The sequence below is a fragment of the Echiichthys vipera genome (genome assembly GCF_963691815.1).
Source record: "Echiichthys vipera genome assembly, chromosome: 6".
NCBI lineage: Eukaryota > Metazoa > Chordata > Actinopteri > Perciformes > Trachinidae > Echiichthys > Echiichthys vipera.
The window spans coordinates 11,427,323-11,440,885 of record NC_139831.1 but is presented as its reverse complement, the minus strand read 5'-3'; the positions used below and the strand labels follow the sequence as shown (position 1 = coordinate 11,440,885).

The 13,563-nt window shown below is 39.0% G+C and overlaps 1 protein-coding gene across 1 annotated transcript; it reads left to right on the top strand.

Annotated features, from left to right (window-relative positions):
* Positions 1-428: 428 nt before the first annotated feature.
* On the top strand, positions 429-13,084 carry smyd5 (SMYD family member 5). Its single transcript, XM_083915106.1, has 13 exons — positions 429-532; positions 2,176-2,284; positions 3,327-3,466; positions 5,108-5,229; positions 5,336-5,405; positions 6,957-7,061; positions 7,313-7,375; positions 8,330-8,400; positions 8,493-8,599; positions 8,788-8,844; positions 8,944-9,038; positions 10,145-10,215; positions 11,631-13,084. Exons 1-13 carry the CDS (start codon positions 440-442, stop codon positions 11,782-11,784), a joined length of 1,257 nt encoding a protein of 418 aa, XP_083771232.1. The 5' UTR covers positions 429-439; the 3' UTR covers positions 11,785-13,084.
* Positions 13,085-13,563: the final 479 nt, after the last annotated feature.

The window sequence follows — 13,563 nt, the reverse complement described above, 5'->3', positions numbered from 1 at the left end:
AATAACAACAACAACAATAATAATAATAATAAAATGTTACTTCCCATATTATCTTTTAGCTGCCAGTTGTGACCAGTGAAGGTAAAGGTAACAGGTTGTATGTATGAATGTAATAATGTGGGTTTCCACTGCTTTCACGATAGTTTTCTGCTAAATCATCTGTGAATATTTATTAAATTATTCCTTATTCATTCTTAAATATATTTCTGACAGCTCTGGAGTTAATGATTGTAAATGCACTATGTTATTAAAATGCTTTCAGCTCATAAAACAGTTTTACTAATACTAAGTTTTGTAGTTTTAAAGTCAGCCACAATAGAAGAGTCTGTGGAGCTGTGACAGACCTGCAGTTCACACTCAGCCACCAGAGGACGCTGTCGCCTCTGTGCGGAGATAAAGCCTCAGTGTCAGAGTTGAAAGGGAAGAGGTCGTCGGAAACATGGCCGCTCCCCTGGATGACATGTTTTCCTTCTGCGTGGACCCCGGCAAAGTCTCCACCTGCGTGGATGTCCGGTTTATAGACAATATTAAGGTGAGGCGGTTCAGAGTTGTTCAGACTAAAGGCTTGTAGACACACCCGGGGCTGAAACCGTCTCTGCAGCAGAGGCGTGTGGTCGCATGTCTGCTGCAGCCGGGCAAAGCACAGCCTGCTGGGCTCAGAGTCCTGCTGGTGCTGGTGCTGATGCTGGTGCTAAGACATCTGTCTGTGTGCAGAACTACCAGTCACTTACTGTTTTTTTACATTTAGTGTGCTCAATTCAGGGCCACAGCGCCCAATCTACCCATTTGCATGTTGTAACTGTTCAAAATGACACTTTAAGTGATCATTCTTCAGCCCTGAAGCTAACAGACATGTTGAACTAAGCAAAATGTGAAAGGGTCAATCTCAGACCATCACGTTTGTATTAGTTTTGCATTGGTTTCTTAATGACAGATACTTAATGTGAGTAACAGGGTTTCATTTTGATCACATTATTGGCAGATACATTAGATGTTGCCACATGGCATCAATGCTAATAGTATAGAGAACATTTAGCACTCGGTGGTTGGTTGGTTAAATAATAAAAGAAAAAACATCTAAGGCAATATGAGCAAAAAGTAGTTTTGGTCTTTCTGTGGCCTTCAGGAGACTCAAATGATGCTCCTTCCTGTTGATCATGTGACTGAGAGGATATCTGTGGACAGAACTAAAATATGTACTTTAACTAACATATTATGCATTTTGGATGAGAGAATGTGTAAATTGGAAATGGAGTCACACAATAATACAAAAAGGAATTGTGTAGTGTTAGAGGGCTACGATGAAATCTTGTTTTTTTAAATGTCCTAGGCAGTTTTTTTTATTAAGGTTGTGTTCACATAATGTATCTTCAAATTGCAATGATGACAAAGTCCAGGACACTTTGATTGATATTATAATGTATTATACAGTTACCTTTAATGCATACTTATTCGTATTATTCAGTGGAATGCCCCTTTAACTCAAAGTGAGTGAGCTAAAGGACAACATTCACCATTTCACACAATTAAATGTATTATGGTGTGATATGCATGGAGCAGGTAAGCTAACTCCATTGTGTTAAATTCCATCTCCAAAACGGCGTGAATAAATGTTTCTTATTCTCGTCATTTTACCCAGTAAGGATTACCACCGAGCTATGTATGTGCACTATCCCACAAGCCTAACCTTTTCCCACCTTAATTTACATTTTCTGCTTTTATTTTATTTTTTCACTAACTTACCATTATTATTATTATTATTATTAGGCTATTCTTTTCTGTCACTGTAAAATATATAAGCATGTAGGAATGCTATAACTATGAACTTCACCATAAGTTTATGTCAACTCTTGCACTCTGATAAAGTTTATAAAAAGAAAGAAAAACAGAAACCAAGTTTATGTTTGAGGGCAGAGAAAAGGGTAGTGACCCATAAAGATGTCCTTGGCAGTGAAATAACGCGGGTGGTGTGCCCTTTTTAATCCCATTATTTCACTCTGTGATGTCTGTCATTTTTGCCCATTATGTATGCAAGCTTATCCGCGGCAGGGTCGCGACAATCCTGCACCTGAAAGCCTTCACCTCTGCGAACCGGCTAAGAGATTAAAAGAGGTGGAAGCTGCTTTGTTTTCAAAGACAGGGGCTGACAGTAATTGTTTATTATTCATGTTTCAGGGTAAGGGTCTCTTCGCCAAAAAGAGCATCAAGAAGGGAGACAGCATTTTTTTTGAGCGGCCTCTGGTCTCTGCCCAGTTCCTGTGGAATGCTTTGTATAAATATAAAGGTGAGATGTCTCCAAACTGCTGCATGTCGACTGTAGGACTGAACGATATGATGAAGAGCGCTGTTTAACATTACCATAACGGTATTACTTGCGATGAATAAATAGATAAGTGTACTCAGTATGCTGCTACACAACAGATCGCTTGTTGGATTAAAAAAATGAAATGAAATTAGTTCCATCATTCTTTTATTGAACAAATTGGACTGAATACAAAAGGCACCGATAATAATAAAAATAACAATAAGGAAAGATTGATGGTTACATTTTAAAGTGCTGTCTTCTACTGATACTGTGTGTAATATCGTCATCTTCTGCGATGTGTTTGTCGTGCAACTGACATCTGGGATAAAAACAATGTATTATGAAACCATAGTTGTTTTCATAATACATAATTCATAATGCATGTTTTTCTTTTTTAAGATTACTTTTTGGCATTTCGGGTATGTGGCATGTGCCGTAACAGTCCGTCTATTGGTGCCCCTCTACTTACTGGACTGTGTAACTGCATCTTCTGATAATTAACAAGAAATGACACTGATTAAACATGCATTAATTATATGTAACAATATATTGTTGACAGTCCACAGAGCAGCGACAAAAGCATGTATGTTCTATCAGGGTTGAAAAATACTGAATGAATCAGGGTTTGAGGAGGAGTTCAATCTAGAATGAAACGTTCAATATCTCAAACCAATAGGGGCTGTCGTAGAGCTACAGTGATTATCATAATGCTATAATATTAATAATGTTTTTTGACATGATACCTACTTGATACCTGATAAAATGCTGTTTCCGCCTCTCAAATACAGAGTTTTACTATCTATCTTTTATACATCACATATTATATCACATTAAACTGGATATCTTTGGGTTTTGCGCTGACAAAACATGACATTTAACAACTTTGAGAAACTAAGATTGAGACATTTTCTGGCAATAAAAACAAAAAGAAAACAATCTGCACATTAATTGATAATGAAAACAATAGTTAGTGTGCTGCCCTGGTGTGCAGTTGTGTTTTACCTCCGCTCATCTCTTCTAGCCTGTGAGTACTGCTTACGTGCTCTGGAGACTGCGGAGGAGAACGCGAGGAAACTCAGCGGCGTCCCTGGACTCAGCCTTCCTCACCCTGAGCTGTGCCGTGTCCGACCAGAGCTGCACCAAGCCTGCCCTCAGTGCCAGGTTAGTGCAGTCAGGATATGTTTTTGCTGTTGGTTGTTTTCTTGTCTTTGAAAGCCTAACCTTTTTCTGTAGAAGTTGTCGTTTATTTCTCAGAGAAAGTAAAATCCTCCGACAAAGTGTTGAGATCGAAATAAGACGAGAAGTGTATTGATTTTTAAGCCGGCTGAGGTCAGAGAGGAACGGAGTCAGTGGCGGGCGACATGACCAGCTGATTGATTTTCAGAGGCCAGTATTGGTTCTGTGGATCAGTAAGATAATCTGTCTACTCTTCTGTTAACCAAAGTGGAAAATGGATACATGTTTACCCTTGGTGGTTTCTTTGTATTCATAGTATTGCATTTCATTGTAGGCCACATGCAAACAGGTTTAACTGCAACAAAAGCGATTGAATGTGATGGAGTGGATTTCTGATTTTGGTTCCTGAAGCTGATATTAATAACAAATATTATTAGCTACAGTTATAGAGTGCTTTCCAAAAGACGTACTGTCAATGGATGTAAAGTGCTATAAAATCAAACACATTTTAATATTAAAACTTTGAATAAAAAGAACAAATGAAGAAAACAACATAAGAGTATGCTATTCTGAAAAAATGCAATTTTAGTACATTTAAATATACAAAACTGAGAATCTCATTCCTCCTTAAGTATAACCTACCCTGTATGGAGCTCTATCAAGTCTGTTTTTCTGTGGAAATACAATACTTACTTACTTATTCCTTTATTTTTCTCAGATAAATAAAATTTTTAGTCTTTGCTGAAGTGACAAAAGAAGAAGTTGCTGTCATAATAGTGGGTAAAAAATATATATATATATTTTGAACAAATAAGTCGAACACTGCATTGTAATACTGTGATAAGGTGTGGCATACTGCATATTGTATATATCTCTCTCTCTCTCTCTCTCTATATATATATATATATATATAGAGAGAGAGAGATATATGTATATGTATATCACCTGAAAGCTGGTAACCTGAAGATTTATTAGAGATGTAGCTCAGAACTGTGTATAAGCGCTTAGTACATTATGAACTTTATGAAGGCCATTGTCTGGCTCACTTATGTTTCATCTTATGTTTTTCAAGTTTTTTGGGCTGATACCATTTTTTACACAGGTAAATTGTGCTAAATTAAACCTTTTTCTTCCTTTTACTACTTGAGAAGTGATTTAAAATGGTCAGAAATCCCTCCAAAATACCACATTAAGACAGTCAGCCTTTGAGGAACAATGTGGGAAAACCCATGCTGTTATTTGGTATCAAAAACATTTGCATTTCTGAGTGATTGGATGGTGAGCACTTCTATTGTGTAAAGTGCTCAGAAGCTCCCCTTATTGTGAATATATCTAGGGAAGCCATCCATCTTCTAAAAGCCCTAGGTTATATGAGGCTGTGATTATCCTAGAGGTCACAACAGGGCATTGTATACAGTGAGGTCAAGATTTGAATTATCCATATGAGACTAATAGCTTCACTCTAGCTTTAAAACTGAGCTACAGCTACCGGCAGGCTGATGGAGAGTTATAGTGTTAATACCTTTTCTTTTAATGTATATATTTATGTCTTCTGAAATCATTGGCATTAATTATTTGGTTGTTGTGAGTGTTTTCTGGCTGATATAAGGGTCGTCCTCTCTGCAGGTGATGTACTGCAGTAGCGAGTGTCGACAGGCTGCAGCGGATCAGTACCATCGAGTTCTGTGTTTGGGTTCCTCCCAGGACGATCCGGACCACCCCATCAACAAGCTTAAAGATGCATGGAGGTCAGAGCAGTTTATAGAGATTACAATAGTGAACCATCTTTGAGTGCGGTGATTTTTTGATTGTTAAAATGCAACTCACCTCATTGAAGATTTGTCTTCTCTTCAGGAGTATGCATTATCCCCCAGAGACATCCAGCATCATGCTGATGGCCAGAATGGTAGCTACGGTCAAACAGGTGGGTGTCTGATGACTTTTAAATAATTGGGTATACATAATTTGGGGTTCAAGTCATTTTGGTTTGTCTACTAATCATTTTAGAAACATAATGCAGATATCTTTCTGTAAAAGAACATAACATGCTGCATGTCATTTTGCATTTTTATCGCCCACTTTTCGATGGGTGTCAAACCTAGCTTGAAATGAGCTTGGACCTGACTAATGCAGATGTCCCTAATGCTGAAAGCTGGATGTGAAAATTATCATTGTAAGCCGGTGAAGACATTATTATTAGACTTTGCTTTTGTGGATTTCAGGCGACTGGTGGTAAACAAAACATGATGTGATGATGTTGTTCTTTTCAAAAGCTTTAAAGCTGCTCTAAGTAATATTTTTATATTGTTGTGGAAATGTATTTCTTCAATAAAGATCAACAAACAGGACCAGCTTTTTCTCCGTGGTTTATTTAGACAAAGTATTTTCCTCTGCAGACAAAAATACGTTCACCCCTGCTTCCTCACAAAGCTCAGAGTTTAGCAGGAATGGCCCCGATCCCACTGGTGCTCAGCCTTTTTGAGGAACAGATAGAACGAGCTAAGCCTTGGTTGGGTGACGTCTTGAGACCAAACAAAACAGGTCTCTAACACAGGGTCCACATAGGCCATTAAAACAGTCATGAGTTATCTGCACGAGACAGGATGTACAGGAGCACAGATATGCAATTATACCATCATGAGGCAGTTATTTACATTATCCATTAAGCACAAACAAGCTATGTACTAGTGGTATGATAAGGTTCAACAGAGGAGACACTGAACTGCGTCTGACCTGACAAAACTATGATTATGAATTACAAATATCCAAAATTCCCACAACAATATAAACAACGGATGAATGTGCAGAATAAGAAGAGCGTTGCATGAGAATTACACTGACTGCAGTTCCCCTCAGCTCTACAGCGTTTTAGCATCTTTCAGCTGATTTTTTTTGTTTTACGGCCCTCAACTTGACTGTTTTGGTTCACTTTCGCTGCTCTCGTTTCAAGCTAAAAAAAATCACTCAGACTGTACACGGCCTGCTCACTACCAAACAGTGGTTAGCGACTAGATTGTGAATAACACACAGTAGTGGAACATTTAGCCCCTGAAGAGCAGATTTCTCTCAGGAGTTTGAGATCAAAACAGTGAAAATGTGAGTGAATATTAGACTTCATTAAGTGGTCATAAACAACTCTAAATCGTTTTGCAGAACTGTTTGCTGATATATGTTCGTAATATGCCAAGTGTTGTGTTTACAGCCGAAGAGCGGCTAAAAATATCTGTTACTTCAGATTTAATTTGGAACAGGTAATTAAGAATAAAGGATAGAGGTAAAAACAAAGCTGCAGATGGCTTTCTGCTCCTGTATAGACACCAGCAGGAGTTTAGTTTTGAGTATCCTTCAAAAGACAGGAGGCATTGAAACATTCTGCATGTGTATCAGAGGTATGCTGAATACTAGCAATAAAATCAACTGTAATGACCAAGTGACACAATGTTGGTTATTAATATTTATCGGTTCTGTTGTGCAGGCCAAAGACAAAGCACACTGGCAGAAGCTGTTTTCACACTTCTGCAGTCGGACGGGTAATGAGGAAGAGGAGATTGCCCACAAGCTCCTGGGAGAGAAGTTCAGAGTAAGTTACTGTCTTCTTGTTATTTCTGCTGGAGATATGAAACTGGTGAGGTGCAAACTGTATAAAGTCTGGCAGTTCAAAGACAATATCATGCTCTTATGCTAATCACAGTCGTTTATGGCTCAGTGACAAAAGCATGATAGTTTTGCTCCCTCCTTGCGAATGTTTTAACTCCGATTACAAACGCTTGTGATGAATGTTTTCTGTCTGTGTCAAATGTAACTTTATCTGTCGTAACCTTGTTTCTATAGGGGCAGCTGGCCTTGTTACACAGCTTTTTTAAAGCAGCACTTTATGATGATCATCTGACTCGGGTAAGAAAAAACAAATGTCTTCCTCTTGTTTTTCCCAAATACTTTAAAGCTCTAGTGCTGCAACTAACAATTATCTTCATCATTAAGTAATCAAAGCTTTCTTTTCTTTATTAAATTAATAGTGTAGCATTTTGGGAAATACACTCTGTTTATTTCCCCCTTGGTGTTAGATGAAAAGATTGACACCTTTCTCATATCTGTACAGTAAATATGAAACTGCAGCTGATTAGCTTAGCATAAAGACATGAAACAGTGGGGACAGTTATTATAGTACTTCTAAAGCTCACTAAACAAAAAAACGAAGGGTAAAAACATGTTGCAGTTTTGGGGGCGCTATGTGCTGGTCTATTTCTTGTAAGTGACTTCCTGGAGTCTCTGCTGGTTGCCTGGTTACCCTCAAAGTAATGACAGAAACCGGCCAAGAAAAAGTCAATCACATAAAACAACACAAAGGTGCTAGGTGGCAGATTTGGCTAACTGTTTGTTTACAGTCTTTATGCTATGCTGGGCTAAAAGTGAACAAGTGACTCCCATAGTGTTATACAGTGCAATCACACTTTCACAAGGTAATGTTTCAACAATTTGGCAACTGCCAAAATTGTTGCAGGTTAAAAGTGTTGCACATTAAATCTCAGAGCTTGATCTGTTTTTATTTGGATCGCTAAATGTTGCCTACTTATTTTATCACTTATAATATAAAAGTCATGCTGATGGTGTAGAAGTAAACATTTCCCACGCAGGCAGTTTGTTACAGAAATGTATGTTATGATATGATGACGTTAAATTCTGAGATTATGTTATTGAACTCAGTGTGACATCCAGAATAATGTTTAGATGCTGATGTAACTGGAAAGTGAAACGCTGCAGCTGACCTGTCTGTCCTTTAGTATAAAAGGGTCAAATGATTTTAATGATTCTCTGGCATGGATCAGTAAAGACATGATTGTATTGCAGTGGTTTGTCCCTGAGGGCTTCCGATCACTGTTCGCTCTCGTGGGAACCAATGGACAAGGCATTGGCACCAGGTAAACACTCGCCTCTCTCGTCCTTCACTTTTGACAACTCTGGATCCGTTCAAATATCTCTTTCTCTCGCTGTGCTTTATTTTTCTATTCAGCTCCTTGAGTCAGTGGGTTCATGCCTGCGACGCACTTGAGCTTCCTGTCCAGCAGAAGGAGCAGTTGGACTCTTTTATCGACCAGCTGTACAAGGACATTGAGAAAGGTCACAGTTTTATCTCAGTCTTGCAGTTTTTTGGAGTAAATTATTTTGGTCTCAATTGAGCACATTTGCAATCGAATAAGTGTTTATTATGTGCTTTGTGTCGTCCCAATGCCATTTATTTGATTACATACCTTGTTCAGCTCTCAACCAAGCACACACAATGAATCATTTGTCTTTTCTCTCTGTAGAAACGGGAGACTTTCTAAACTGCGAAGGCTCTGGACTGTTCCTGCTTCAAAGCTCATGTAAGTGCAGTTGACCTCCTTGTGACGAGTGCCGTTACTCTAGTCAAGAGACCGTTTGATGGTGACCCCCCCTTTTTTTTGTCTTCCTGCCCCCTGCAGGTAACCACAGCTGCATACCCAACGCAGAGGCGTCCTTCCCTGACAACAATTTCCTGCTTCAGCTCAGTGCCCTAAGCGACATCAACCCAGGAGAGGTCAGCTGACACGTCTGGGTTTGGAGTGATAAATTCTGGCCCGGGATAGACGGGACAGAACATCCCTCTCTAGCTTTGTGTGCTCCCTTGTCAGACAGTATTAGCAGGCTGAGACTTTGAGGATTGGAGTTGGTTTGTCAAGCTGTCAGAAAGATTGAGAAGCCTTGCATCTGCGTGGCACAGTAATGTCGCAGCAGCAGCCGTGCTACTTTCACAGCAAAGCTCTCCTTTGAAAGACGAGAGGTCTTTGTATAAGATTTCTCCAGTAGAAAGATGGAAGGACACAGTGGCATCATGCATGAGGCAGGGCTTGACATTAATCTTTGCTTGCCCAATAGCCAAACTTACTTGTCAGAAATGAAAAATGTAGGCCTGTTGAAATAATTAATCAACAGGGATTTTGAAAATTATTATTATTTGAAATTCAAAACAATTTGCTGGTAACAGTGACAGAATATTCTAACTCATGAATTCAAAATGGGGGCAACGAATACAGCTGGATATTGAACTAACATATCAACTATACTTCAGTATCTCTAATAGCTACAATGAATTTTGCACCCAAAGGATGCAATGTAAATCCAGCAACCAAAACATCAAACTGCTTTATTTCTATATAAATATGTAAATTATTTAGAGTTGTAAGTTTCAGGTGCACACATACACATACTTAGTTCACCAAATTAATGTGTAAATATATTGGCTCAACACACGGTTTCCCTGCCGCCTCTCTCTATCGTTGCTGAGCTTTTTGTGCAACGTTAAGTTACTGGGTTAGCTCACTGATGTTGCTGAGCAGTATCACTCACTCCAAAACCATTCAATTATCAAAATATATTGTAATGCCCAAAAAAAAACCCACCTATGTAGCCGAAAGATTTATCCAAACTCCTAACCATAATGTTTACGTTCACTTAATTAACACAATCATTCAACTGATAAGAAACCAAATAATTAATGAGAACATTACAAAATCCTGATTTTTTTTTTTGAAAAACATTTTTTTTAAATTCCCAGTAGCATGTTTATATGACTAAACTGAAATTGTTACGGCTCAATAACTTTAGATCCTTCAGCTAGTTCAAGTGTTTTTCTTATATTTTCAGGAAATCTGCATCAGTTATTTGGACTGCTGTCAGCGGGACAGAAGCCGTCATAGCAGACACAAAATTCTGAGGTAAGCATCTTTAGGGCTGCATTCACACAGCTGCGGTGTTGGAGTGTCACTAAAGTGGCCCATTTTATCCTGTTGTGTACTTTAACCCCCAATGTAGCACAATTTTTTTTCCCAGTTATTTTGCATCAGTGTTTTTATGATCTCAGCATTTCCGCTTTGCACTTGAAGGTAGCTTACATTATATTTAATTTAGCTGCACTTTCATCCAAAGTGACTTCCAATGAGTTCATTCAACCATGAGTTTACAACCCAGATCAGTTATTTGAAGCTAAGTGCGTTAGCTTCAAATAACCTAAACTTATACTACATATAAGGGCAGGATGTAGTGCAACTTTTAAAATTTTTATTCTTATTTTATTCAAATAAGCCATCATCTTCAACCACACGCTAGGAAGATGACTAATTGACAGAGGTGAGGAAGTAACACCACATGTTGGGTGTTTCTTCGGACCTCACCTCTGTCAATTAGTTAAACTTCTCACCTGGTGTTGACGGTCCAGCAATTGAAATTCATTCAGCACTACTCAACAACATTAAACTACTATTAAAGCGACCTTAACCCTTCTAACTATCTCTAACACCTGAGTGATCCAATCATAAGTCAAAAAACAGCACGACAATGCATACAAGTTAACTTGTAGACAGCTGATAACAGTCAAATAGAGAGGCCTGGTTGAAGAAAGTACTTGGCTCAAATTCAAGCATTCTGGCAGTAAGACGCCCCAGGAAGTCCAACGCACACAATGCAGGCTTCATTTCATTCACAGAGAAAAAAGAGACAGACGGACTGAGCTTTGTGCTGGGGCATATTGTAGGAAAAAAAACAGCTGTTACACAAACTCCTGGGCAGTTACGTGCTTGTGTTTATTGTTTTTTACCCTCCATTTATTTATTTATTTTAAAACTTTCTTGTAGCAGCGACAATGGTGTTTACTGTTTGGTACCCTCACACTGTCTCAAAATGGACTGACAGGTCTGGTCACCAGTTAGATGACTCACCTGACACTTACCTGAAACCTTTCTGAACGCTACCTAATCCGTCAGATGATTCACTTGAAGGGGGTCATACTGTTCATACTGTAGGAATTCTGTCTGGATCAATTAAAAGCGTCCCATGCAATAATGAAGCAAGTTTTTATTTTTTTTTACACTTACAAGTTTCTGCAAAGTTTGTACAGCAAACTGTGATGATTCTCATCCTTGAGGTGCAGTTGCACCTGGTGGTGTGAGTGAATATCATTATGCATAATCACATCCGCCAATACAATGTATTAACTGCCCTACAAGTATTTAATATTTACTAAAGGTGTAAAGCATCAGATCTGTTAACAGTGTGTGAGTGCGAAATGCTTCTGATTAATTTCAGCTGTTGTTAGAGGTGCAACAATCTGACTGGCAGAACATTTTCTTCCCAGGGAGAACTACCTGTTCGTCTGCTCGTGTCAAAAGTGCGTCTCCCAGATGGATGACCTGGATGTGACGTCAGAGGAGGAAGAGGAAGAAGAAGAAGGCGAGGCAGAAGGTGAAACGGAGGGGGATGACATGGAAGATGAGATGACTGATGTCTGATGAAAGACTTGCCCGTATCTGTTCTTGGCCATGCCCTTTCCTGCGACCACGCTAAGAAACCTGAGGAATAAAGACCAGTTCAAACCAGGGTCTGCAGTTTCACCAGAACTGTCCAAATGTGTGGAGACATTTCTTATTATCAACACATTTCACTCATTCATTGCCCAGTTCTGGAGATCGGATAAAAAAACAGTGTAAGGGCAGTAATAGTTTTTCCTTTTTTTTTTGCTCTACTTAAGCACACTGGGAGGTTTCAATAAGGCAGAGACTGACTTTCAACTTTCAGGGTTTGTTGGGTTTAAGGCAAGGACTGGTAGGCATTTTACACTATGTATAAAAGGGCTGGCACTAGATTTTTTTAAATCTACGTTAATTAAAATAACACTGTGGCCACTTGGGGGCAGTGTCACCAGGTGTAATCCTTTACATATCCCCTAAACACCCTGTGAGGGTGTACACTGGCTCTTTAAACCAATCACAACCGTCTTGGGCTGCGGTAAGCACTGGATGGACGGTGCCCTTGCAAAATGGATAGCAGAAGAAGAGAATGCCCCATGATAGCTTTACACCTACAGTTTTGATCAAGTAAGCATGACTACCAAAGAGCTGATGGAAACTGCAGCTTTAAATGAAAGCTGAAAGTCAGTGCTTCATCCTCAGTTATTGAGTTGTTTGATCCAAGGTGCTGAAGTGCAGAGCCAAAACAAAACTGTACTAGTACTTACTTCCTGCACCGTGTCTGACCTCCAGGTCCACTAAACAAGGCAAAGTGATTAAGCAAAAGTTCAATTTGTGCTCAGGTTATTTTCTCCACTTGAGTTTCTTACATGACTATTCATTACTGACTTGAAGAGGCTTTTTTATCTATATTCCATTTTAATTGCATTCTTGTCATGGGGGGTATCCAGTCAGTGAATTATAGTTTGGTCTTCATACAATGATCTATGGGGTAAAGTTAAACCATACTTAATGACTTATGGAAACCTTGAGTGGAAAATTGCTTTGTCAGTAACTGTTTGCCCTTTGTTGAGAACTGTATTTCAAGCCGCAGTTCCACATGAGTAAAATTGCTGCAGACAACACATGAATCAATATTACAACAATGACTGTAATCACAAGTCCCAATATTTTCAGTTCCCAGACAAGAAATATTGAATGAGTAATCCCAATTTTCTCAGTTGGCATTCAGCGCAGGGACACAGGAGAGTGTGGCTTTGTAAGACACACAAGTATGATTTCAATATAACGGCAGCAAACAGGAACCTAGCAGTTGTCATTTTTACTACTTTGGCATAAACCATTTAAATTGGATGTGTGTCGAGTTATTTGTCGGGTTTACACACCTATCTTTGCTACAGAAGACTATGCTGGTAAAATATATGTCCAGTATTTGCATTAAAGACAAATCTGAAGTCAAATTGTCTTCCTCAAGAGGGTTTGGGTCTTCACTTAACATTGTTTTTTACGGCTCCTACTCTCCAGAAAGCCTTTTGCGTTAGGCACGTTCAGCATATAGGTCTACATATCTCATTTCACATCATTGATTAGTAAAGGGATTATATGAAGTATTCTACTGCTGATGCCTGCCAGTCAATCACGGCTCACGCTGACATTAAGTGCGGTTTAATTGATGATAGCAGATAGCAAATAAGAATACATCTCCAATAATGGTGTCTTGGCAAAGTTGAGCATAATCCTATACCTTTCCCTAGTGCCTCCAGTTATCTACAGTTGACATTTCTGCATTCACCTTCTCAGATTACTCTACTCCAGTCCCCA

Coding starts and splice junctions, on each gene's coding strand:
- smyd5 (XM_083915106.1), top strand. CDS start 440: ATGGCCGCTCCCCTGGATGACATGTTTTCCTTCTGCGTGGACCCCGGC. Junction 5,230..5,335: donor AAGCTTAAAGATGCATGGAG/GTCAGAGCAGTT, acceptor TCTTCTCTTCAG/GAGTATGCATTATCCCCCAG. Junction 8,600..8,787: donor GTACAAGGACATTGAGAAAG/GTCACAGTTTTA, acceptor TTCTCTCTGTAG/AAACGGGAGACTTTCTAAAC.